The sequence below is a fragment of the Crocodylus porosus genome, unplaced genomic scaffold (assembly GCF_001723895.1).
Source record: "Crocodylus porosus isolate Cpor-Errol unplaced genomic scaffold, CroPor_comp1, whole genome shotgun sequence".
Taxonomy (NCBI): domain Eukaryota; kingdom Metazoa; phylum Chordata; order Crocodylia; family Crocodylidae; genus Crocodylus; species Crocodylus porosus.
In genome coordinates this window covers 26,874,373-26,900,628 of record NW_017728950.1, presented here as the reverse complement: position 1 = coordinate 26,900,628, position 26,256 = coordinate 26,874,373, and the positions used below count along the sequence as shown (strand labels likewise).

The 26,256-nt window shown below is 41.4% G+C and overlaps 1 protein-coding gene across 3 annotated transcripts in view; it reads right to left on the bottom strand.

The window, feature by feature from the left end:
• Positions 1-24,022, bottom strand: part of ZNF462 (zinc finger protein 462) — a 125,389-nt gene extending 101,367 nt beyond the window's left edge. Inside the window, exon 1 of one of the 3 annotated variants that reach the window (XM_019554816.1) lies at positions 23,787-24,022. Coding sequence is in view for 1 of the 3 variants with exons in the window: in XM_019554820.1 (XP_019410365.1) it covers positions 23,305-23,410 (106 nt within the window). In the remaining 2 variants the exon portion in view is untranslated. Of the gene's footprint in view, positions 1-20,902; positions 23,117-23,304; positions 23,456-23,786 lie in introns of those variants that run through there. The other 2 variants (XM_019554820.1, XM_019554814.1) reach the window with 2 other exon arrangements.
• Between the last annotated feature and the right edge of the window lie 2,234 nt (positions 24,023-26,256).

Genomic DNA, 26,256 nt, shown 5'->3' with positions numbered 1-26,256 from the left:
ACAGCCCCCCCCCCCCCCCCAACCCTGTTGCTGGCCCTCACTCCTGACCCACAGTACCCTGCATCACCCCTCCCACTAAAGACATCCCCAAAAGCATCTTTGGATGGGTAAATTTACACTGTTCTTTTCCAACTTACAACTGTTTTATATGGCTACCGTAACTGATAAAACAATGTTTTATGATTACTAAAGGTTTTGATGTTGTTTTAATACATAGCCTGTTGCCTATGTGTATGAAAAATTTGCTGGTGGTACTCAGTCCATCAATTTGGGAACTGCTGTTCTAAAGAGTTGACTCTAGAACTGAAGAAAAGTTCCAATAGCAATATAACCATTCCCATTACTTAGGGTAAAATTGCCACCTACTGAATATTCTGTTGTTTACAGAGCCAAAGATCACATTAGCCTTTTTGGCCACAACCTAACACATGGAGCTCATGTTTAGCTGCTTATCTATATCTGCCTTCTTTTGAGTGTCACTGCTTTCCAGGACAAGTTTCCCCTGACCTGTAAGGGGAACAGTATGCTAACACAAGAACAATAGTTCTGACATCTGGCGGGAAAAGGAAGATAGGATACTTGATCTAGGAAGAATGTAAAACAAAGTCATTTCTCAAATGAGTCATGGAATAATCTCACTTCCAAATCATGCTTCCATTACAAATATAGACCGAATAAAGACACAATTCACTTCTTGTTGAAGAAGCTATAAACAACTCAAACATGACACCTGGGTGATGCTCCAAGGATGATCCTAAGATTGTAGCATGTATGTCTGGAAAAGTTTATTTTATTTCTAAATATAAAATTACTGGCATGGAGGACTGAAGGAAAGATCAGAAATGTATCTTTGAACTTTGTAAGGTACATTTTTGTATGACATTTAGGATGCGGTTGAGGTGGAACAGATCTAAAAGAAAAAAAGACGACATCTGGTTTTCTCTCTCGGATTAAAGGCCCTTAAGGCAAGCACATTCACAATCTCTGTTTGAGCTGTTGAAGGAAAGTCAACATTTACTTCTGTCCTACAGAGCCAGAGATGCTCACTAGCACCAACAGAACAAGATGGATAGAATGACTGGGTCTCCTCTGTTTTTTTGATACAAGAAAAAGCAGACTGTTCCATTAACCTAAAGCTACGAGAGGTTCATCTGAAGCAATCATCTGACAATGTGGACCCACTGAAATAGAAAGCCGAAATGAGTAATAAAGACAGTGCAAAATTTATTTTGATGCAAAACCTGTGCCTATCTTGGTACACCCTTTATCTACATTACATGTACAGTATTGTGACTGTTGAAAATAGCCTTGGCTCCAATATTTGCCCATTTGAAAAGCTTTGGTTTAAACAACAACAAAAATTCATGCTACTTAATTGGAGCTGTTAATTGGCTCAAAGGATGGCTTTATGAGGAGCTTCAAAAAACAGGCCAAAATCCTATGCAGTGCAGTCTGAATTTCTGTCACTGAAAAACTGTCCTGGGCTATAGTATAAACAGTCAAAAAGCCTGAGGTTGAATCAATTCAAATTTTCTTAGGTTAGTCTAAGCTGCTTAGATTTAACTGATAAGCAAGTGAACAGATAGTCACTTTTGATTCTGTAAATGCAGCTGCATCCTGCAGTGGCCCAGGCCAGAAACTCAGGGGTAGTAGAGCACACCTCCTTGCTCAGCTGGAGCAGGCAGCTTGGGCCAAAACTAGCCCACCCACCCTGACGGGGAGGGGAGGTTGCAGGGGAGGTGCAAAGCATCCTGGGATGCTGGGGGATTGAGAATTAGTTTGAATCTGGAGGGCATGTAGACAGAAATTCAATAATTCTGATACTACATACATCCGGGTTCATCTTAAACCTCTTTCAGCCATTTTGAGAGCAGTTTATGTGCATTGAACTTCTGCTGCATTACAGATTTGAACTGGTTTCCGATCACTTACACCAGTTTGTATGTAATTTCTGTCCCTAGCCCTAGAGTCTGCCTTGATATTAAAATGACTGTCTTCCCATGGCATATGTAGTTTTCTTGCCACTTTCCTTTTTTGGCCTCATGGCTTAAGTCCTTGCCAGTTTAAAGAACATTCATGAATTTGTGGATGATCTGATCCGGCAGAATTTTTCATGTCCCTATCCCACATTTGAACTTTGTCCAAGAAGTGGGTGAACTCTGTTTATATTCTAGATAACATGCATCTGTTGATTACCCTGCCCAAAGCCCTTCTTGTGACAGCAGGTTCTGTGCTGACAAAAAAGCAGACTCAAGGGTAGTCAAGAGAATGAGTGGCCTCCTCAGGCAGCAAAGAAGGACTAGTAGCATCACTGTTCTCTCATTTGATTTTTGTCCAGTTCAGAAAGGGTGGAAATCCACAGAGAACAATCTGGTGGTCAGATATATAGGATGGCACATTCAAAGAGACAATCCATTGATTGTATCTTCTTAGGAGAACAACAGGTCTTTGTCACTGCTTTTGGCTGCAAAACAAGTCAATCACCAGCTGAACTGTAGCACCATTTCCATGTGGAGGCTTCTCCTCTGAAGAATCTACTGATTTTTTCTGCTCACTGCTGCCAAGGTGGGATCTCCTTTTGATAGTTCTCACAGGGTCTTGAAATGGCTCCCTGCCAGGGAGATTAGCATCAGGTTCTTCTCTTGAAAGGCTGGTAATTTGGCTTCTTTCCATGCTATGGGTGACATGTCATCAAAGTCGATACATACAGATTTGTCATCAAAGTCAATACATATTTGTTCCCAACCTATGGAACAGCCATCTGCATGACAGCCATGGCAAAGAGAAAGAAAATAGGGATTTATTATTTACTATCGTGTTAAAATTCACAATATAAGAACTAGGAGTCATAAAATAAAACTAATAGGTAGGAAGTTTAACACTAACAAAATGCAGGTTTTTTCACACAGCATGTAATTAAAGTATGGAATTCATTGCACACTTTATGTTGTGGAAGATGACAAGTTTAGCTAGATTCAGAAATGGACTGGACAAATTCTTGAAGGAAATGAACATCAGTAGCATGGGAGTTAGGGATATAGCCTCCGAATCAGAATTTCCTAGACCTTAAATGCTGGAAGCTGCAAGTAAGATGGGAACAGTGGAAAAAAAACCCCTGATCATAGCCGGTTCACTCTCCCTTTCAGCATCCACTCTGTCACTGTGTGGCACAGGATAGAGGACAGGATGGACCTATGGTCTGACCCAGTAAACAGCAATTCTTCTTATGTTGTCAGCTTGCATAGTGTCAAATCGTATTCTTTTGTAATCCCTGAATGGGACCATAGTCTACGGTTGCTACTCTGTTTGTTGCTGCCTCTTCATAAAAAAACAGAACAGATTTCCATCAGAGAAAGTATCACTTTGTTACAAAGCTTTGCAAGCAGCAGTGTGGGATGGAAGAAGGGCCTTTCTGGTTTGCATGAGTCCTCCTCATCCGACTTATCAAGTTGCAAGACACCTTTATTCTCCATATACATCCATAGGTTGCTGTATTGGTGTTTCCAGGTGCAGATTAGTCTTCTTCACAATGAAGAGCCTTCTAGTTTCTCTCTGTAGCTATTTTATCAGCTCTTGAATCTTACTATCATAACCAAATGTTATGTAATATAGGACATGGCAAGTAGATTCCTTCCCCAGGTCCTTTCAGTAAATAGACAGTTGACTAAGTGATGGTTGAACTTTATTTATAGGCAGGGTACATCATGTTTTATATTTAATCATCCAAATATTACATCGTTTATCTACCACGTAATTTATATTACATTACATATGATGTAAAAATAAGAAGTGTTCTTCAGGAGGGGCTGATCTTAGTCCAAAGTGTATGACTGATGTCTTCCTGGAACTAGGAGCATCAGTGACCTGGTTAAGGACAGGTCATCTTCTCTGTGAAAACCATCATAATAATTGTAGAGTCTGAGAGGCCAAAGGTAGAAACCTCATTATCACAATGAAGGCAGCAACCCCTCTGCCAGAACAAGATGACCAAGGAGATCTATAACAACTCTTCTAGTCATCAGTCTTAGGGCTTGTCCATCAGGAAACAGATCAGCATTGCTATTCTAGCTCAAGAGCCCTGTATGGACATTCCATTGTGGAAGAGAACTTAGGGAATTATTCTTAGCTAATTTATATCTGAACAGCTACGATAGTCATTTTCTCTTGCAGATAATGTCTTAGCTGCTCCTCAGCTATGTGCCATTAATGAACGCATTTTCAAGCCCACTGAACTTCTCCCCAAGGCTTCAAGACAAGCTTGGCTCTATATTAATGAGTCTGGAAGGTTTCACCATGTTCTCAAAAGCAACACATTGTTCTGGGCAAGTCTTAAAGTGAAGAAACAAAGAGGACATGTTCAATACTACTAGTCCATTGCTACAGTTTCCCATACAACACAGTTTATGTGCCCCTATAAAGAGTATCCACAACATCCAGAAACTATTGCTGGCTTTCCTCATGGAAGAATGTTTTTCATTCAAAGTGTGTCTAACTCTATCCTAACTGCATAGTTGTTCCAGTAAAAGAGATCACCCTAAGAAATCCTTGCCTCTTCCATATTTGCTGGATGACATCACTCTCACACTACTCATTTAACTTGACAGAGGAGAGAGGGGAAAAAAAAAAAAGGAATGGCAAGCCCCCTCCCTTGTTAATAAAACTGCCCTTTAAGACAATGAAAGAAGAGAAAACAATTGTTTCCCCTGTACATTTCCTCAGGAAGTAGAAGTTTCACACCTCTCAAGTCATGCAGCAATGACATTTTCCCTTGTTTCAATCAAGTTGCCCTAATCGCCATATCTGTGAAATCCTTACAAAAAGGGGGTTTTGGCACTCAGTACAATTAACACACTCAAGACCCACTGTTTTCCGCTACTCTATGGACCAGTTTCACAGCAGCTACTATCCTATGCAAGCATTAATCCTATGGTCTTGAGAAGAACAAAGGGAAACTGCGAAAAGGATCTCCTTTCCTCAAGCACCAGTTATCTGAATATTCAAGCAGCTTGATTTTTCCACACTGACAGCAGAATAATAAATCACCACGTCTCTTGATACTACTAAAAGCTCTCAGAAGGCTATGCACGAGTGTTTTAATGTCTGTTTCACCTCTATCAGCATAATGCCTGCTACATACCACTGCTGCCATCATTATGGCAGGTGTCTTCCTATCAACCAAAAAAAACAAGACCCAAAGGTTTTCACAACCTCGATCTGTTGCAAAGTAGATATTCAGCTTGGAGATTTAACATTGTCTACCATCCCCAGGAAGCTTGTATTTTTCCCTACATTTAAAAGCATGTGTTCTTGTATAGCTGATCCCAGGTAAAAAGATTAATATCGCCAAATCTGGCTCCTAGCCAATCTTGAAAGAGCAAAAAGATTTGTTAATCCATGGTTTGCAATGAAAAAACCCACCCCAGAAAAAAGAATCACCTACCTTTAACCAAATCTATCTAATCTTACCTTCCGGCTATAATTTTACTCCAAGCACTTCACTTGCTAAGTTTAGCCTTGCACACACACAAAGAAGAAAACACTGATGCAAATCTTTAGTACAAGGTGATTCGGGGGGGGGGGGGAGGAGGGGAAATCCTCCTTATAAAATAGGATTGATGAATACTCAAGGGTTTGCAATCAAAAAATCAACAAAATAGTTGCATGAGAAGACATTGCCATTTTTAGTAACTATAATATGCTCCAAAATGAAATAGCAGTAACATGCTTTCTGTTTCATAAAGGCTTTGACTTTCCTGCTATTATTCCAGTCTTGCTTTAGCACATACTTTATATTAGAATGCGTTCCAGGAAGCATATGGCAATAGAACTAGGTCAACCATTAACCAAATAACAGGAAGCTGCTCTGCAGAGCACACCCTTCAAAAGCTTGCTTAATGAGCTAGCTCTTCAGAATGTGTCCTTCAGTAAGGTTGAAGCTAACACTTAGAATGGTTTTCTTGAAAGCTGCAAGGTCACCCAAGTTAGAAGGCATCTGGACATGCCAGATTTAGAATGGTCCAGCTCACTCTTAAATGCAAAAAGCAGCCTGGCCAGCCATTAGAGATGAAGTACTGGCCCAGCTGCCAACCTTCTACCTTTGTTCAGAGAACACTGGGAATGAGGTCCCATGGCTTCCTCAGGTTTTTTTAGGTGATTACAACCCATCCATCCCATCTTTACCTCCTTCCCACAACTTCATCTTGGACAACATAGATCTCTCACTGTAGCACTGGTAGTGTTGAATTGCTGGGCACCATGCATCTTCACCTTCCCTTATTTCACATATACGCTTCACAAGGGGTCACGGTATTTCCCAGATTAGTCATCTCTGAACACTTGTTGCATTTGTAAAAAATAAAATATTGTTAAAGGTTTGCATTCATGGTGACTTTCCTATTAACTTGGCATCATACCTTTGAGATATCATCATCACTGTTGGTTTCTTCAATCCGTATTTGACCCTATGCAGCCATAAAAATTACTTTCTAAACATCTACAGTAAACTCTGGTTACTTTGCCACTGCAGTGGAAAGGCAAGTTATCCAGTAGTAACCAATAATTAGGAGCAGGTAATCACGGAGGAGGAGGGGGAGAAGCTGCATTAGCTGGGAATCGGAGCAACGATACATTAAAACTTTAGTGGCAAACTAACCAGTTTACTGTACAACTATGTGCGACACTAATTCCAGACAAATTTTGTTGTCCTGTTATTTTGTTATCTTTTAAAAGGTGTCCAATACTAGCACCATAGTGTGCCAAAATTCCATGAAGAGAAATCAATACTGCTTTTTTATTTAGACGTTTACAACTATTATTAGTTTCAAGACACAGACATTCAGAATTAATATGGGGTTCGGTTTTAATAAATATTATTGAGGTCACCATATTAGCATGCAGTGCCACCAGAGTAGAAACAAGTCAACTGGCTGAATCTCCTCATGCAACTTAAAAGGATAATTTGCCAAATATCTCCTGACTAGCTTATACTCCATGATCAATTTTTCATGAAACAGCGACTGAGAAGCCTCAGATAAATGTTACAATATGACTTCTGGACTGCTATGTACCAGAAACCAATACTATACTTTAAGATCTTTAAATGACATGACTGCCATGGCTATGCAACTGTAGGCAAAGCATGAAGTAGAATGTAGGAACACATTACCATAGGTCTTATGACATCTTCAGAATCATGGATATTGACTCTATTGTCATTAAATTCCCATTTCCTTTTGGAAACATGTTCCATGTTACTGTATGTTGTCTTTTTAAGGTCATTATTAAAATAAATGAATAAGTAGAATACAAAGTGCCTTATTTGCTCTACACCACTTCCACCACTGTAGGCATTAAAATGAGGGAAAATAGGGATGCTCATTTTATGAGATGTCACTGGAAGGTAGCATAGCAGTTATGCAGAAAATACATGTTCTTACAGGAATTTACATAATGCATCTGCATGACATCTATTTCCAAATATCATTGGTTTGGGGTAGTTCAGTTATTTGGAGTTCTTCATAATATTATTGCAGGCAAATCCATAGTGATACCTAAAATTTCCAAATATTTCTCACCCAATACTTTCAAAGGCAAGAACACAGTGCTGCTCCTCCGATGAAATGTACCACAAATTCTACTGATTTTTCAGACAGTGGTTCTAGCTCAGAGTCATCAGAAATAGGAAACAATGATGTATCCACAATGACACCGAGAACAATCGTTATGTGTGATCATATGTCCATGCAGATTGCTTTATATCCTAAGCGATAGCTCCTTACTGAAACAGGCTAACTCAATGGAATTCTGCCAAGCTTTCAGCGGCAAGATCATCTAAGGAGTTATTTATATTAGACCATCTTCAACAAATACACCTTTCTTGGTTTAAAAAAAAAAAAAAAAAAAGGTTTCTTCTTCCATATATGAAAGTTCTAAACGCAAAGAACAGAAAATACTGGTGAAAACAGAACATTACTTCTGGGGAAACGCATCTGATGCTAACTGATCTAAAGTGAGCTAGAAGCTATCAAACCACACTGAAAACACAAGATTGCCAGTCCATGGAAAATAAAGCTTTTCAGAGTGTTAAAAGAAGTATGTAAGGAGAGACAATGAAGGAACTGCATCCTCCACTATTAAAATAACTTCTCTCAACTCTGCTATATCCTAGTTGAGAAGGAGCTACTGAAATACAGGACAATTTTATGTAACCAAGATGATGTTCCTCACTGTGAGATGGCAGTCAAGTTTCATGTAATTCTTCAGCGTCACTTCTACTTAGGCCTTGAAAATAGCCTCAAATACACAAGATCCAGATTTACAGAACCTGAATCAAAAAATAGCCTGAACACAGGGCCAGTGGAACAAGCAAGAGTGAAGGGTTGAAATTATTACTGGCCAAGACCAGTCTTCATAAACAAACCATGTTTTATGTCCATCCCCTCCTCCCATCCCCAAATTGCTACTGGGAAAACATACCTGTGGGCTGACTACTTCGGTCATTCAGCCCTTAGGAACGTCTGAAGCTAGTCATACCTTGCAGTGCTACCACAAAACAGCATCTAAGAGAAGCATTCATTCAAGTGAGGCTGTAATATTACTCTTTGAAAATCCTGCTGAACAGGCAAGAGAAATTGAAAAGGCTCTGGTTATGAAGTGTAGCTCTGCCATTCCCATTACTGAGTAAGCTCTGGCATGCTCCATGCTGTGACTGTGGGAAGGTGTCTCCAATTTTACAAAGATAAACTTCCAATTCATCTGACAGAAGAATCTACAACACTGCAAGTCACTGGGTTTTCATAGTCCCAAGAGTCCAGCAAGTTTAGGTAAAAATTTCCCTCCTACAGATTTAGGCACTCTAGTGATTGTATTGGCTTATAAAAGTTGATGGCATGATAAGTTTGCTTGTAGCTACCCCCCCCCACACACACATACACACCCAAAAAAGGAGAAAAACCTTAAGCTGTAGAACCTTCCACTTGAGAGGAAAGCAAAGACCATTGTGATAGCTGTCTATGGTTCCTTAGCAATTACATAATCGCAAAGTCTATGGAGTATCACTTGCAGTATATTCTGTACCTTTCTTCATTTCACAGCTGCAGCACAATGTTCTTAAATGATTGCAGTTTCTGAACAAACTGTCTCTGCACTACAGCCAAAAGGATCCACAATGAAACCTCATCTGAAGCTCAAGACTCACATGACCGAACTCCTCTCTTTCTCCAAATTCACTCAACGCTTTTTCCCCCTCTTTTTGTAATCCAGTATGCATGCTTTTGGAGTACACTTCAGTTGTTTAAAAAGACAGGTTCAAAAAGAGAAAGCAATGAAAACCTGCTGGGCTGAAGTTTTCAGATGACAAAGCACAAGGTAATCATTTAATACAGAATATGAAAGCAACATAAAAGGACAAGATGCAGAGGGGAAAAATCTACTTAGGCTTCCTGCACTGGCATGAAATGGCTGCTTTCCTTCTTACTGCCAGCTCCAATGCTTCATGTTGACATTACACATCCTGTACTGTAGATCCACCCCCATGCTGCTGCTTGCCCAACAGAATTATCTCCTGCGTCACAGCAGTGGTAACAGAACTGCTGGCTTTGCAGATCTGAAAGCACCATTTCAATACTTAATACATGCAGTAACTGGACATTACTAGATATTCTGGGTTGGTTTGTGGCACTCTCAGCAATACATTACTTGGCCTAACCTTCTGTTAACCAGATGGTCTGTCCTTCCCTTGGGATCAAACCATTAAACTTTATTTTATTAAATTCTATCAAAACGCAGGGACAGTTTACAGCAGCATGTCTGGTTCATCTCCAACAGGGTTGCTAAGATGAAAATGACCTAAAAATAACTGGAAGTACTGCTTCACACCAACAGAGAACAAGAGCTTTTGGAGTAAATATTTAAATGATCTGCCAGATAAAGTACCATGGCAGTATGAACCACATGGATAGCAACTTGTATTATTTGTACACACACACCAATGCATGTTCTTTTTTCACTGGTAGCATTATTCCTGATGCAAGGCAACTGAAGTTTAGTGAACCTTGACTGTCACACAAAACTACCTCATAACACAGAACCACCTATTTTATAAAGGCAAAATCATCAACTTCAAGAAACACACGCTATTTTCTGTGATAGTGATATAAGATAAATGAACACCTAAAGACTGCACAGCAGAAAGAAAGTTCATATAAGCTTCATCCTCTATGAAGTCATACCTCAGAAGCAAGCAGATACTAAATGAAATCTAACTTAAGTATGTACTACACATATGCTTCCTCCAGCCAAAATGCAAAATATAAGAATGAGGAAGGGGGGGAAAATTATGAATGGAAATGAAAATTATCTACTATATTAGCACCTGCTAGCTAATGTGAACAAAGTCCATCCATGTTTCCATACACAATCACAAATGAGCACCTTATGTATTTAGAGGGTAGCTGTCAAAAACTAAGTACATTAATATCATTTCCAAGTGCATTGCTGCAACCCCCAAGATGAACACTGTGCAACTAGGAATGTGATCTTCCAAACATTTACTCACAGGAGTAATAGCAATGAAATTCAAATCAAATTCCTAGGACTACTCACATGGATAAGCTTTGCATGATAAGGCTTTTAGTCCTCATCTTCTATTGCTTGCCAAAGTACCATAAGTAACAAGAACACGCAATGGGAGCAAAGAAGTCTGACCTATTAAAAACACTTCGTTAATCATCATAACAATGGCACTAAAGACACATGATATACATAAATGTGGAATTTAAGAAGAGTCCTATAAAAATTGTAATTTTGATGTATTCCAAAGAAAACAGGAAGCCAAAGCAGATAAAAGTCTAACCACAATAAATCATTAAAATTAAATATGTTCTCTGTGGCTACCACTTCCCTACAGTACTTTCAAAAAAACCTTGTATTCAAGACTGAATCTTCTATCATATAATTTGTTACACTAAATCTTTTCAACACAGAATTTCCAACCTCGGTTGCCAGTGTTCTCAGATACGTGTCACAGAGTTGCAAACTATCCCTTTTCTCCCATATTACTAAATAGGAAAGTCCTGGCACATGAAAAGGGGCAAGCCACCACTTAGCCCTACATTACAACTGAATCTTCTTTGATCCCACTAACTAGGACAAGCATCTTAAGGGATTCTTACAGTTGCAATACAATCCCAAAACTGTAGCCATTCAAATCAACAAAGCCAGACTCAGACCTCAGATTCACTCACTACAATACCAACTCCAGAACAAGAACAGACTCTTTCTGGTTATCACCTACAGCCCCCAGGTTGAATGCCTAAGATACATCATGGATGATGTCTAACCCCTCCTGGAATATGATGATAATTTCAGGTCAGCTTTGGAGACACACCTATTGTGCCTTACAGACAAGCACCCAAACTCAAATGGGCATCTTCCGAACAACAAACTAATGAACTCTCATCCGCACCAAGGCACTGGGTCTTGCAACTGACCCAAATGCCCAGTGTCCCCACATCAGTACCAGCTACATCAGTGGTCACCAACCAGTCAATCGTGAAGCCTCTGACAGTCGATGTCAGTCTGTCAAAGGCTCCACGATTGGGAGCAGTATGACACACATGGCTAGGCTGAGTCATGCCTCCTGCCACCCGGGCCAGCAGCTGGGTGAGTAGGGTCAGAGCCCGGGCAGCTTGTCCAGGAGGCGGGGCAGTAGATCCTGGCATGCTATTTACTTACAAGTGATCTTCACCATAAAAAGGTTGGAGAACACTGGACTACATCATTGCTGAACCTAATAAACAAGGGGCATGTCTACATGTACACTTTACTTTGGAGCTGACTAATTAACTCTTCAGTAAAGCAACACCATCTACATATGCCAGTATTAGAGTGCAGTAGATAAATTTTCAGGGACAGTACTATCTTAGAGGATAGTTACTTCCTGCACTGAAGCACACGTGTAGATGGTGTTCAGGGTTGTCTGGGGCATGAGGGTGCAAAAGTGTGGGGGCTGCCTGCTGACCAGCCCTGCACTTTAGCACCCTTGTGTCCCAGACAGTCCTTCTACCACCTGATGCTGGCACCCAGAGCCTAGGGCCGACCCCTGAGCCTATTGCCAGCTCAAACTTCTGCAGTCCCAGGCCCACGATCTAGAAGTACATCCTGGACCGCAGCAGCTTGAGTATCAACATGTGCCATTAAGGTGCCATGATAAACTCTAATGCAGTTTGCACTAGAGTTTATCACTTTGCCTTACTGGAGTATAAAATCCAAACTTCATTCACCTGCAACTCTATCAGCCTTATATACACCATCACCTGCTTACAACGTCCATCTGCTGTCTACATCAGAAAGAGCAAGTGCTATGTGTAAGAATGAATGAACACTGATCTGACATCAGATGCAGAAAGATACAAAAGCCTGGACCTCCCTGGACACTCCATCATTGACCTTAGGCATAACGTTTTTAAAAAACAGCTTGAATGGGAAATTGCAGAACAAGAAATAATCTGCAAACTGGACTGTTAAGTGGTTTAATGTTTTATGTTTAAACAGGGACTATGGATTCTTATCTCATTACCTGGATTAGTTTTTGTGACCCCTTTGTTCCTATGGGTTTAATACTTGGTTGCTTGTCCCTCCTAACACTGCCCTGCCTCCCCCTCACTTCCCCCACCCTCATCTTCTGTATTCTAATTTCTCTTCTTCTTATAATTTGCTTTCTGCAGGTCCATTCACAGCACCTGCTCAAATGAGTTTAACCCCATGACAGCTTGTGCTCTACTATTTATCTTATTTAGTTAGTCTATAAAGGTGCAGATCTACTACCCTGTCTTCTGACTTCAGACTAGCATGGCTAACTACCTCTCTAAGTCCACTTTCCACATCCCATTTAGAAATATTATCTTCTGATTTGGGTGCAAACCTACAGCTTGCAAATCATGAAAAAGCTTACTTCACTGTAAAGACAACTAGCCCTCTTCATGACTTTGAAAAAGCCAGTGTAGCAATTTAGCTCCATCAATCTTTAAAATTTCCCATGGAGTAGGAAAGAACTGTACACATTTTTGTATGTGCCATTTAAGTGACTGCTTCATCGGTCATATGACTGAACTTCACGGCCATGGCATAAAAAACTTCAGTATATGGTAACAAGCCTTCCAGAAAGTCATTCCACAATCTGAAACATCATCTACCCTTCAAACACACTAAAAATAGATACTCACCCCTTGAGGTCTCAACAACCCATCTGATATTACAGGATAGCATTAGCAAACCTAAGTAGACATGAAGTCTTAAAATAAACATCTCTACAGAGAAGACCAGGACACAGGCAAGCAGACCTTACATTACTGTGCGCCACTGAAATGAGTTGAATGCACTATGAAGAGCAACTTAGCCCTCGAGGACAACTAGTGTTTAAATGGAGGTAACCACCAGGAAAAGCTTTGTGGTCATTTGGTTTGCTCACTTCAAGTCAATCCATGTACAACCCTGCCATTTCAGCTTCTGGTTCAAGCCTATTTTTTGGATTACATTTTCTGACTATAAAATCATAATTAAAATATTAACAGTTGTGACACAATTCCTTGTAACTTCATGGTGTCACAGGATATTGATCACCTTGTTCTCTGCCTAGGTGGGAGCCACGCATATGTTTGGGAGGGGGGCATGGCAGAGAGGTATCACCTACAGCCTCTCTGACAGTCCTTCTACCACCTGATGCTGGCACCCAGAGCCAGCATCTGGGTGCCAGCATCTCACCTCTGCCATTTTATAGAATGTGATAAACTAAAAAACAACACATACAGGTTTGATTTATTGTTTTCATGCAGTTAGGTAACCAAAATACATTGACTTGCTCTTCTAACAGTTTCAATATGTAGTAAGATTATGCATTTGACTGAAAGGAATCCAAAGGTCTACTAGATCCTATATGAACATAGTGTATCCAACATCATAGTCAATATACCTCAAGAAGCATCTTTTCCTTATCTAATAGAATGTGATGAAATAACAGCTTCCCTAGACAAAGCACACAACCTCCAAAAAGAGGTATTATTTCCTTCTTTCTTTCTCTCTCTATTTTTAAAGCATAACAACCTCTAGGCCAAGAGGCCAGAAGAGGTATCATATATGCTGATTCACACAATGGCCTCAAGTGGTATTTACTTCCCAAGGACTTGGTAAAATACTCTCTCATAGGTCACTGTACTATCACACACAATGCTGTTTTACACAATAGGCAGGATCATAGACGAGGGAACTTGACCTCCAGATGACCTGAAATAGCTGAAAGCTGATATGCCCTCTCTCCTCTCCCCACCCCCCAACTGAAGATAAAAGGTCAAAAGACCAAAATGAATTGGTACATGTAGCCTTGAAATTACATGGATGTAACTTGCAGATGCACTACTAGCAAGGAACTGGAGCATTTTCTTTCATCAGTGAATCTTCTGCCTTTTGCAACTGCACTAAAGAAGACAGCAACAATTTAGTAGTTAATTGCAATTTTACTAGTTAGGCAACTGTCTAGATACTCTAGCTCTCCCCCCACCCTCCAGTCAACAATTTGTAAATCCTTTTGTGTGCAACCGAAATTGAGTTTGAAGGAAACAAATCATCCTTCATCAGAAGGAAACAAGTCATCCAAACCAGATTGGACAAACACAGATTTCCAAGCTTGCTAACATCCTTTAGCCACAACATATTACCAAAATGAAGACAAGCAAGACAAAAATTAAAATATATGTTAAGAACTTTCAGTTAACCAGGACAAGAAACAGTATTGGTATTTCTAATCACTTTAAAACTGTTTTTTTTCCCTCTCCACTGAGAGCACTGTACTTCACACACGCAGGAAAATGGATTCCAGAAGAATGGTAGATTTACTTACAGATAACTCCTTTGCGGCTGCTTCCTTCCTGAACCACATCACCTCACTAAGCCAATAACAAGTAAACTCCAGAGACAGTGTGCATATTTTAAGTCCTGTCTATTATAAACCATTACAGTTAGTAACACAGGTCCAAGAAAGGTGACCAGTCAACAAAGACAATTACTGTCAAAGTGTCATCAGGGCAGCTCAACAATGTAAAGAGATAAATAATAAAATCTATAGGCTTTTATGGTGACATTCAACATCCCAGAATCAAAAGGCAATGGGGACATTCTCTGCCACAGACTGAATAGTTTCTAACTGCAAGAGAAGTGTTAATGCTCTTAATTTCAAAATGAGTTGGAAGAACAGAAACTTGTCCAAAGGTCTTAGCTTCTCAATGTCTCTTTGACTTGATTATTATCCCTATTTTATATCCTCACTATTGGGATGCTCAGCTAAGAGCCACATATAAGCCCAGTTTTCAAAAGAGCTAGTTTTCTCAAATTCAGCCACTCTCAGAAAGCAACACACAAAAACATCTCAAGTCAAATATTAGCAACCCTCCCTCCCCCTAACCCCTTCCCCAGACTTTTTTTTAAAGTTGTGGCCACAAGCAATTAGCTTAGGTTCATACTAGAAAAGTCCGACAGAACTGGAAAGAAAATGCCCATGTCTAGTTCAGCAATATGCCTTGATCACAAAACAATCATTCCTTCACATCTGAACTAAAAAAAGGCAGTTGATCCCAAGTCCCCTGGGCTCTGATTGCCCATGGAAGTTAACTGAATTAACTCCCGCTTCCCAAGTCCTGGGAAATAAAAGTATGATCTTGGTACTTCACAGGTACTTAAAGTGGAACAACCTGCTTGTACCAGGCTGTAGGATACCAAGATAAAAAGCTTTATCCTGGGAGAAATCCTTTGTTTAGAGCCATGGAGAATCCACTTTACATAAAACCTAGCCAAAACCTGGTGAATCAACCAACCTCCCCAGTCATTCCAGAAGTTTTGCTTAACCCAGCAAAAGAAACATGGAGTTCTTTGAATTGTCAATGTCAACAACAGGAAAAAGGAGGCTAAAAGGAAAAAGTATTTACTTTGCTTTTAGTTTCAGCAGCAGCCCTGCTGAACTCTGACATTCAGACTGCAATGAGCTGTCTTAATGATCCCTTTTCCCAGCTAAAGTCTTCAGTAAACCAACTTTCAAGGCACTAAAAGGTAAATACACTGTCCTGGATGTTAAGTGGCATCAACTCTTGACCTGAACCTCCAGGCACATGAAGCCTTACGTGTCTCCCCCGTTCCCTCACCCCCCACCCCCTTTGTTCGCCTTATTCATCAAATAATTCAAAAATATTCAAGTGCAAATATAGAATTTTGTCTCCCCCTGCCACCTCCTTCTATCCTTAGAAAATAACCAGATATTGAAAGAAAAGGATTTGTGACCTCCACAGTAATAAATAACAACTCTATTTTTGAGCTGTTAGTCCTTCAGTTAATGTCCAGCTCATTTTATTTCCTAGTTATGTCCCATTCATTCTCCATTTACAACATTAGGGACGTGAGATGCACTTACCCTCTTTTCCCATGCAAGGCCCTGGGAGCTATCAGTGGGAAGGGAATTTATTCATTCAGCATAAGCAGTGATCATGGATACTCGTATTGCCCGTGCATGTCACAAAATTCCGTTGTTGTTACGAGAGATTTTATTGAAAAATACGTTCATGAACAAACTACAGTCTTAACCACCATACAAAGTCATTTTTTGCAATTTCTGCTTTGTTTTTGCTTGCCAACCTTTCTACTACCTTTCCACCTCATGCAATAACTATCAGCAACAAGATTCCTCTCCACATAGTTATGTCATGTCTTTTCTGTTTGCTAAATAGCCCTGCCTATTTTCTACTTGTGCTGATGCCGTAGTTTCCTTTTCCTGACATTTTAATCCCTGCACCACTTGAAGGCCTGACTTCTTCATCCATGACAGCAGCTGGGGTTCTAATTCCCAGGTCCATTCCAAAGCTTTTTTTTTTTTCAATTAGCAAGAGCAATGCAATGCCTCAACATCTTTTCTTGATCTTCAGATGGAAATACTAAGTTTTACCTGTAAGTTGTACTAACAGTCCATACTGTGCTGCCACTCATTCTTTTGCTTAGCAATTAATAAGTTATTATTTGCATACAAAGAGCCACAACACATAACAGATAATGATCTATAAATTTTCCACCCACAGGACCCTGAAACAGTCTTACAGAGCTCAACACAAACCTAAGAATACTGTTTTATCTTCTTCACCATGGAAGATCTAAGTAGCAACAACTGGATTCTTAAATTAACTACTTTCACACCATAAGGGAGGAGTCTTGTAAATCCTGTGCATCTAGAAGAATATGGCCTTACATTGGCCCTGTAGTGACTGCTATCCAGATAAGCTCTCTCCAAGTCCTTCCTAATCATTGACAACATCATTCCTGTGCCTACAGCTCCTTGCACTGACTTTATCAAGTGTATATTCTTAGAAATAGTGCCTGACCAGCAATTTAAGAACAGTGGATGTGTGTTCTGAGATCTCTAGCTTGTACTTTCAGCACATAAAAAAGTTCTTAAATGATTCTTAACTATGAAACTTCCTCAAAGGATCTTCACCCTCTTCACAAAATAAACCTTTAGATCAACAGACATCACCCAATACCTAATGAATTCCCACTCCATCAGGAAAGTCACCTATGTGTGTTCATCTTTTCATGGTTGCATCACATGCATTCATGAAGGCCATCCAAAATTGCTGAGGTTTTCAGGACAAAAAGGAAAGTCAGTAAGCACAGATTTTGATTACTGGATCTGGACTTGACATTCAGTTCAGTGAAAAACAGAGCAGGTGATGTCTAGAAAATTAATACCAAATGATCACAACCTTTCATTTAGGGAGTGGGGGGAGTTCTTTCTAAATACAGCTTATGAAATGTTTTTTCAATTAGTAATTAGGCAAGAAGTGATGATATTACAATAATTAGAAAGTGTCTCAAGCTGCACAAAACAATTTGGCCAATGAAACTATACTTGTTGAAGATAGAATACAGTAAAAACAAAAAAATGCCAAGAAGCCTGTGTACATTTAAGTAATGATTCTCAGAAATGAAGAGCCATTCTTACCATATCTCAAAACACCTCCAGTGTTGGGTTCATACTGCAACTTCTAGGATAGCTTTACAAAAGTCTGAGATGAATGGTAAAATCTAAATATTGTGGAACTGTCTTCAAAAATAAACACCAAAACAATAAATATAATTTCATTTGTTTTTTATTTGCACACGTGTTCAACCTCTCAAACATGGCCAAGTAGACAGAACGTTTCCAAAAAAATACAGGACAAAAATGAAATCTGAATTTATATAAATCAAGTCTCCTCATTTGGAAACTTCTATTCACCCCTTTTCACTATAACCAACAAGATAATTATCATAAGTTAAGCTATCTCCCTTCCTTCCCCCCCCTTTTCTTCTTTCAGCACTGGCATACAAACCATGCTATTTTAACTTCTTTCCTGTTCTCCCAGTTCTTCTGGAACATTTTATTTTCAACAGTCAACTCATTTGGAGAAGTGCCATGCTGAAGTTCAACCGTTTACAGTGTTAACTGTGTCTCTGCCAGCAGCTGAAGACTCGCATCGCCAACTTCTCCAACCCCCTTTTAGGTTAAGAGAATTGTGTTCCCTCTCTCTCAAAAAAAAAAAAAAAAAAAAAAGAATATTTAAGCATGCTTAACTCCTGTCTCACCCTGCTTTTTCTTCAAACCTACTCTCACTCTTTGAACAGTAAATTGGACTTGCCTTCCCATATTCTTTAATTAACACATTCAAGACTGCTGTTCAAGTTATATGGGTTCATACTAAGTTTTGCTATTCTGAGAAATTTCTAAAAGACACCCTGGCTATCATTTAGCAACTTCATGGTTTCTGCAGCACAACACAGAGACAAGTACCTGGAAAAAAAATGTGTCTAGATGGACACAGTCAAATGTTTTGGGGGGAACTCATCAATGAGAAGTTTGATCGATAGTGAAAGTAGTTGATCAATGACAAACTTAAATGATTATGTCGGTTAGTCCAGTAGATGAGATCACAAAAAAAACCAAACCCTTGCTTCTTGTATATTTCCTGGATCATCACAGCTACAACAGTCCAACCCTACTACAGTGGCAGGAAAAGACAGTTTGGAACAGGTTTATAACCTGCATTTTTTCAATCTTTGTAGGAGACCCCTGCAAGCCTGAAGATAAGTATTGCTAACATGGCTTCCTACAATGAGGTAATAGAACTACAAAGCAAAGTCCAGAAGAACAAACAAGGTAAGAGACACAAGTGATACAACTAACACCTGCTCTGTAGACTTTTCCTAGATATGCCAAAAAGGGTCCCCTGCCACAGCCAGTATCTCTCCTTAATTTTCTCTTTGCAACATTTTAGCATTTCTTCAACAACTTTGTACCTGTATTTTTCCTCCCTGGGTTATGGTTGGTTATGGTTTTAGAATTGGACAAAGCTGATTTATGAATATTACATAGCTATTCACCAATTTCACAGATCTAAGTCCTTTTTCCACAGCTTCTTACTACAAAGGAGTGCTCTTTATCTTAATTTGAGAAATTATCTGCAACAACATGCAGAGCAACTGTTACAGCAGACTAGAGCAATCTTAATTCATACTGTAACACTACATGTGTTGTTTGTAAATAATCCAAAAAACCCCCAGCTATTAGCTCACTATTCTTTCTGAGAGCTCAGAATTTCAAGAAGTATGCTTGTGTTTTTGAAGTAACCTTCCTCAAACTGCAGCATGTACTATTATAAGATTTTAGTACTTCCCATTTCCTTTCTAACACTAAAATTAAACTGTCCATTCCTTAGGGCCCAGCATCTGCCAGATGTCCAAGTATCTTTGTAGAGCATGATTCTCTTCCAATACCCATCAGTTCTCACTCACAGTGGGTTGATGGCTTGCAAACACCAGTCTTGCTCTAAGTCAGACCAATACAGTAACCATTTCATTGTTTAACTTCATTATTGTAAATCAGCTACAAAACAGAAAAGCCTTTTACTTTTGCTTATTTCCACATAAACCATCAGATTACACAGCCACACCAGATTGTACATATTCTCAACCCACTATATGCACAACATAATTAATAGATGCTGTTTTGCTTTTTGGGGGCTCTTTTCTCTATCACTTTCAGTGGTGCCTTTCAAATTGCACATCCTTCAATAGCATGCTACAAGTTTAATGACAACACACCCAACAACCAGTTGAATTCATTGTTTAAACCAATGAACCAATTATCAACTTCAATAAATACCTGTGAATAAACAGTACTTCATGAGAAAGAGATCATTCTTCTATCCTTTTTCATCAGAAGTAACACTTATGAAGTCCATTTACTATAAATTTCAATTCTTGCTCAGAGATGCACAAAGTAGCTTAATTAGCAAAACTACTCCTGTCCCAAGAGATTTCAATCTCACATTGAATAACAAACATACTTGTGAGAACTAGTCTACACTCATCCAGATATGGAGAACATTATGCAGAATAGTGCATCTATAGTAACAGTTATGGTTTTCTATAGTGCCCATCACTGTAACATATAGGGGAGGCCCTCCCTTTAGATGCTCAGTTTCTTGAATCTCACACTAACTGTCCAATTGCACGTGTCATTTTCTATAGCAATGAATTATAGACCAAATTATACTGCTAGCACTGAGTTGATAGCTCAGACAAAGTAAGTTGTGTGCTTCTGTGTTGAGATCAGAGAAGACAGAGGAGACGGTCATATAGCCCTGTGGCTTCTCTCATTTAGAAACCTGCAGTTTTTTTGGCCATTTTCTACATCTGAAATCGGTATGAAGGGCAAGAGACATGCATCATGGGCCTGATCCAAAGTCTGCAAAATTTAGTAAAGGGCCTTTTCATTAACTTCAGTCACCAAATCAGGCTCACATGGAAGGTGACAAAATGAAACACTGATCACCTTTGATCAGACAGCAGATGAAGACTCCTTCTCTTTCATGCAGTGGCTGTGTAAGCTTGAATATATCTAAAGTTAAAAGTGCCAAGGTCCATCCCACATGTGTTCTGTTTCAAAGCCGGTCGTGATATTTCAAGCAATTGAATGAGACCAATTTGCAACCGCCATTCTAGAACCACACAGTCCCTTGAACAGTGTACATTCAAGGGTTTGACTGTTCAGTGTTATATGCACACATGCAGATACACACACAGACACACACACCCACTTTTTTTTCCCAGAAATGAAAACAGAACAAGTATATTGCTTTTAATCTTGTGGCAGCTGGAATCATCAAGTTCTACTCCAACCACCATCTTACAAGTCTTTCTACCTTTGCACAGGCACACTTGTGTTAGCTGCTAATGGCTAACATCCATTCACTTGGTATCCTAAGACTCATCTCACTCAGATATTTCCTACACCATACTTCCTTTATTGAGTTCTCCCAGATACTTTAAACACCATGTATGAAAGCACATGGCTTACACCTCTCTGCTGACCCATTCTTCAACCAGTATGGTAATGGTCCTTTTGGAATCCTAAAGCATTGCAGCACTTCATTTTGGGTTATTATTTGAGAAAGCATATACTTGTAACAACAGATTAGCAAAGTGTGATGGGTCCTCCTGTCTCCTGGCTTTGAGACTTGCCTAAGCTCTTCCAAATAAAAAGGCAGCGGGGGGGAGAAAAGCCTTCTGTTCAGCTGCCATCATATTTTAAAGTTCTTAGGTTTCCATAATGACATTAAAAGTTTCAGAAATAAATTGTCTGGGTCACTGAAGAACATGAAAAATATTTCGAGGGTTAAAAATGTGAGGGGAGAAAACCCTTATCATTTATGGTATCTTAAGAACCTTCTATTAGCAGCCAGCCCCAGGGCACCTCTAAAAGCTTTCCAGTATTGTAAGCATGCAACCAAGTTAGCTGGGGAAAATGTTCCACTGTAATTTAAAATGCATCCAAAAAACGTTCTGGGGCAGCAGAAGAGAAAATACCCTAAAAATAAGGCTACCAGGATCACCTCCGAGGCTGATGTTTCATGGTGTTTTGCAGAAGAATCCAAGCAGCTTCCAGCTATGGAAACTTGCCTCAAAATATGAAAGAAAAATGATGCATCTGGTCAACTCATCAACACTTTAATTCCTATGAAGGTTACTCAGAGAGAGAAAAGTCTAAAGCATTGACCTCAACATGAAAATTGGAGAAAGAAACCCCTTAGGACATGCTCTTCTATGTGGAGAAGGATCTAAGAAATTTCCTCCACTCCTCCATTTCCTAAGAGAATGGAGAGCCATCAACAATCTTGCACAGGGCAAAACTGAAGAAACCTTTGGGAGGAAAAAAATGCCATGAGCAAGCCAGCCATTGCCAGCAAAGCTTCACACACAAAAAATGGAGAGGCATCCATAATGTTTTGAGCACTTCCTATCTCAGCTTTGTCTACTGGAAGCTTGCTCTCTCTCTCCTCCATTTTCTGGTGGAGCTACTGAACATGACATGGCTTACCTGACTCAGATCACAGCTCTCTGCCAAACTAGTCACTTCCTCTTAGACATGCAAGCAGCTTCATGAGACAGACACACACACACAAAAAGCAGCAGTAGAAAGCCCCCAGACTTGAAGGTCTTTCCAATCCCAGACATTAAAAACGAATGAAACTTTTTATAACAAAAAAAAGAAAAAAAAAAAAAGAGGGAGGTGGGGAGGAGGGCGGGGGGGTCTCTTATCCCATCACATCTACCAGAAGCTCTGGTAGGATCTCTCTCCTTCTCTCTGCAGGATAGAAACTACAATGCTTCAGAGAAAAGGAAGGTTACTCCAGAAGACAGAAAGAGCCTGGAGACTGCGTGTGTGCGAGGAGAAGCTTTGTGTGGTGGAGTCTGGACTGGAACCAAAGCAGACAGCTTGCAAATGGAGGACAGGGAGATAAAGAAAGGGAAAGAGGGGGAAGAGATAGAGCAAAGCTGCTCTGAATGAGGGGAAGCTCCTTCCTCCCGGCGTGCCAGGAGGACAGAGACACCCGGGAGCTGAGCGAGCAAAAGTGGGGCTCCTGCCCCCTCCTTTCCTCCCCCTTTCTCTCGCGCTCTCTCTCAAAGGAGAGCAGAAGCGTGTGTGTAATGGCTTCTGCTCTCCAGCTAGCGCTGTCCTCCTCCAAGCAACCCCCTTCAGAAACCACCACCACCCCCCCCCGCCCCCGGAGACGCAGCCAGAGACCCCCACATCCCAACTTGAGGAGCGGCGGTGGGGAGGGAGGGGTGAGGAGCCAAATACCTGGGTGATGGACCAGCTCGCAAGAGGGGAGGAGAAAAAAAAAGGGGGGAGGGAGGGAGAGAAGGAAGGAGAGAAAGAAAGAAAGAGGTCACCCGATTGCCTGGGTCGTGCCAGCACGGAGCTTTTTCTCTCCTCTGTGTCTCCCGTCTCTGCTCCAAGTCCACACACACAGGCACCATCCAGCCCTTGCACACACATGCACACACACACACGGGCACCCCCAAGCCCCGCTGCTACCTCACTGATCTCCCCATATCTCCCCCCCCCCCTTGAATGCAACAACAAAAAATTAATTAGCCGCCTTCCTCCTCCTCCTCCTCCCACCACCACCACCAGCACCTCCTCCTCCTTCTCCTCCTCCATGCAAGAGAGACTTCTCTCTCAAACAAAACACCCCCCCTCTTTCTTTTTTTTCTCCCCTTCCTCCTTCCTCCCTTGGCTGAATGAATGGGTTTCCGAGGAAGACGGGGTGGTGGAGAGAGCGAAAGAAAGAGCGAAAGAAAACCGAGAAGGAGAGAGGGAGATGATCCTGCCCATGCCAACCCGGAGATGGGTTTTCATGGCAAGAACTTACAGTGGTGTCCCGGAGCTACTGCCGCCGCCACCGCTGCTGCCGCCGCCGCCTCCTCTCCTCCTCCTCCTCCTGCTCTCTGCCCAGCTCTTCTTCTTGTTATTGTTGTGGAAGTTGTTTTGTGAGTCTCATGTGCTCCTTGCCAGGTCTCAGCAATGGAGGATCGCCATCTTTCCCTGCTTTTTTTTTCCCCCCCTCTCTCTCTCTCCCTCTCTCTCTCTCTCCTTCACTGGCTTGCTGCAGCTGCAGATGACCTGAGATATCCGTCTCTCTCTCTCTCTCTCTCTCTCACTCACCCTCTGTGTCTCTCTCTGAATAATGAGCAACCAGAGGGAGAGAGAGAGAGAAAGAAGACAATCTTCCTCTCCTACCACACAAAACGCAAGAGCACCAGGGGGTGCAAGAAGCCTTTCTAACAACAACAACAACGTGTAGGGGAAGAGGAGGAAAAGAAAGAGGGAAAGAGAGAAAGAGGGGAAAGGCAAGGAAGAGGGAGGGAGGCAGAAAGAAAGAGCTCCAGGAGGCAGGGAGATGGAGCAGGAGATGATGCTGATAGAGAAGGAGGTGGTGAAGATGGAGGAGCTGGAGAGGAGGGGAAGGTGGTAACAAAGTTAAGGTTTGGGACATTGAGTCACTCACAGGCCAGGGAGGAGGAGGAGAAGGAGGAGGAAGGGGGGGAAGCGATCTGAAGAGCTTCCCCTTCCAAGCTGTTGCCTTCACAAAGCCTCCTGCACAGAAGCACTCATTAGCCCTGGCGCTGCCGGGGGAGCCCGCTCAGATGGATCTCGCCTGCTGGGTCATAGCTTTCTACCAGCCATGGCAAACCCCCGCTCCTGCAGGCAGATGTGCCCCCGAGCTGATCCCTCAGAAACATCCATCTAGAGGCTAATCTTCCCGGAGCAGGGTAAAGAACATAAATGGAGCTGGAGGTTGCAAAGTATAAAACCAGATCTACCACGTGGTTGGCGTTTAATCCCCCTTCCAGCTCGCGTTTGATGTGGAGACAAGAGGCTGGAATTGTCCATTTCTGGCACGTATTTTGAAGTCTTCTCCCAGAAAGAGAGACACGGCCGTTTCCGTTTTTTTGATTTCTCCCAAGCAGGTAGGAGAACAGAGAGCTTGTACGGCGGAGCACCAAGAGCACCTCCTAGATTTAGGAAATGCTTGGATTGAGCGCGAGGAGGGAGAAAACACCACCCAACCCCACTTAAAAGAACTTTTACACTTCCCGACCCCAAGTTGTCCGCGGTTCTGCGTCTGCTCGCTTAGCCCTGGGGCAGTGACAACGATCAGGTGTCACGCTGGTGGAGGCACGAGAGCAAAGATGAAGCTTTTTCTACCCTGATTTTTTTTAACGTAGTGTCATTTTCCAAGAGTCCTTCGGAGCTACCTCTTTTGAGATGTGTGTGTGTGTGTGTATATATATATATATATATATATATATATGTAGCTTCTTTCCCATGCCAAGTCAAATACCTTCCAGGCTTTACTCTGGAGCTGCGGAAGCGCAGGGGAGAGGGGGGTGGAGGTCTCGAAAAATCAACACCTGGTAGTCAGACAAAAAGTAATCGGAGTTCAAGGACGTGCCTGATCCCTAGTCCTCTAGCTTGCATGGATGGGAGACGGACTAGAACCGGAGAGCTTCTTTCCATCGCGCCCGGGCTGGGGCTAACGGGAAGCTCCTGGCCGGGAGTTGAGGCATTTCTATGCGAGTGGTGAAGCTGAGATGATCTTCTTAAAGGGCGTCAAGATTTTAGGAGCGATGTAGGAGGCACAGTTTGCAACTCTGCTCACTTTAGCTATCCCAGCCGATCAACTAAAGAACAAACGGAGGCATGGGGGGGGGGGGGTCAAAACCGTGCCATGCACTAACCAGATATTTAAATCATAGAGTCTCCCATGATCTCATCCCTGATCCTGCTTGCAGTACAACGCACACGCACATACACACACGGAGGATCTCCCATTAAATCTCTCTCTCTCTGTCTCTTGAGCAGTGCAAGTTAACAGCTAAGACAGACATTTCCAACAAGTGCTGGAAATAGGAGGAGAGGAGATTCTGGACAGAAGGAGCAGTGTTGGACTTAGAGAATCCTTCTGGAAGGGGGGCAAAAATCCTGGGAATTCATACTTGCTCTCATGGCTTTATGCAGACAAACGAAGCGGACACCTCCTAAGAAGCTGATAAAAGAACATTAGGGAAGGGAGGGACTGTCTTTATGGCTGCCAGGATGTGCATGTGTTCTGCCTGCAATTTTCTATAAATCATCCCCTCGCATGAAGGCAACGCCAGGGCTGTGCAGAGCCTTTGACGTACCTTCAGTGCCGAAGGGGAGAATTTACCTCTTTGTCTTTAATACTAATTTAAGGGGAGGGGGGTCTGACTTTTTCTGACAAGCTAGACTCCAGGAAAATAACAATCGTATTTCAAAATGAAGGTTCTTGTTAGGGCTGTACATCAAGTCTGAGATAA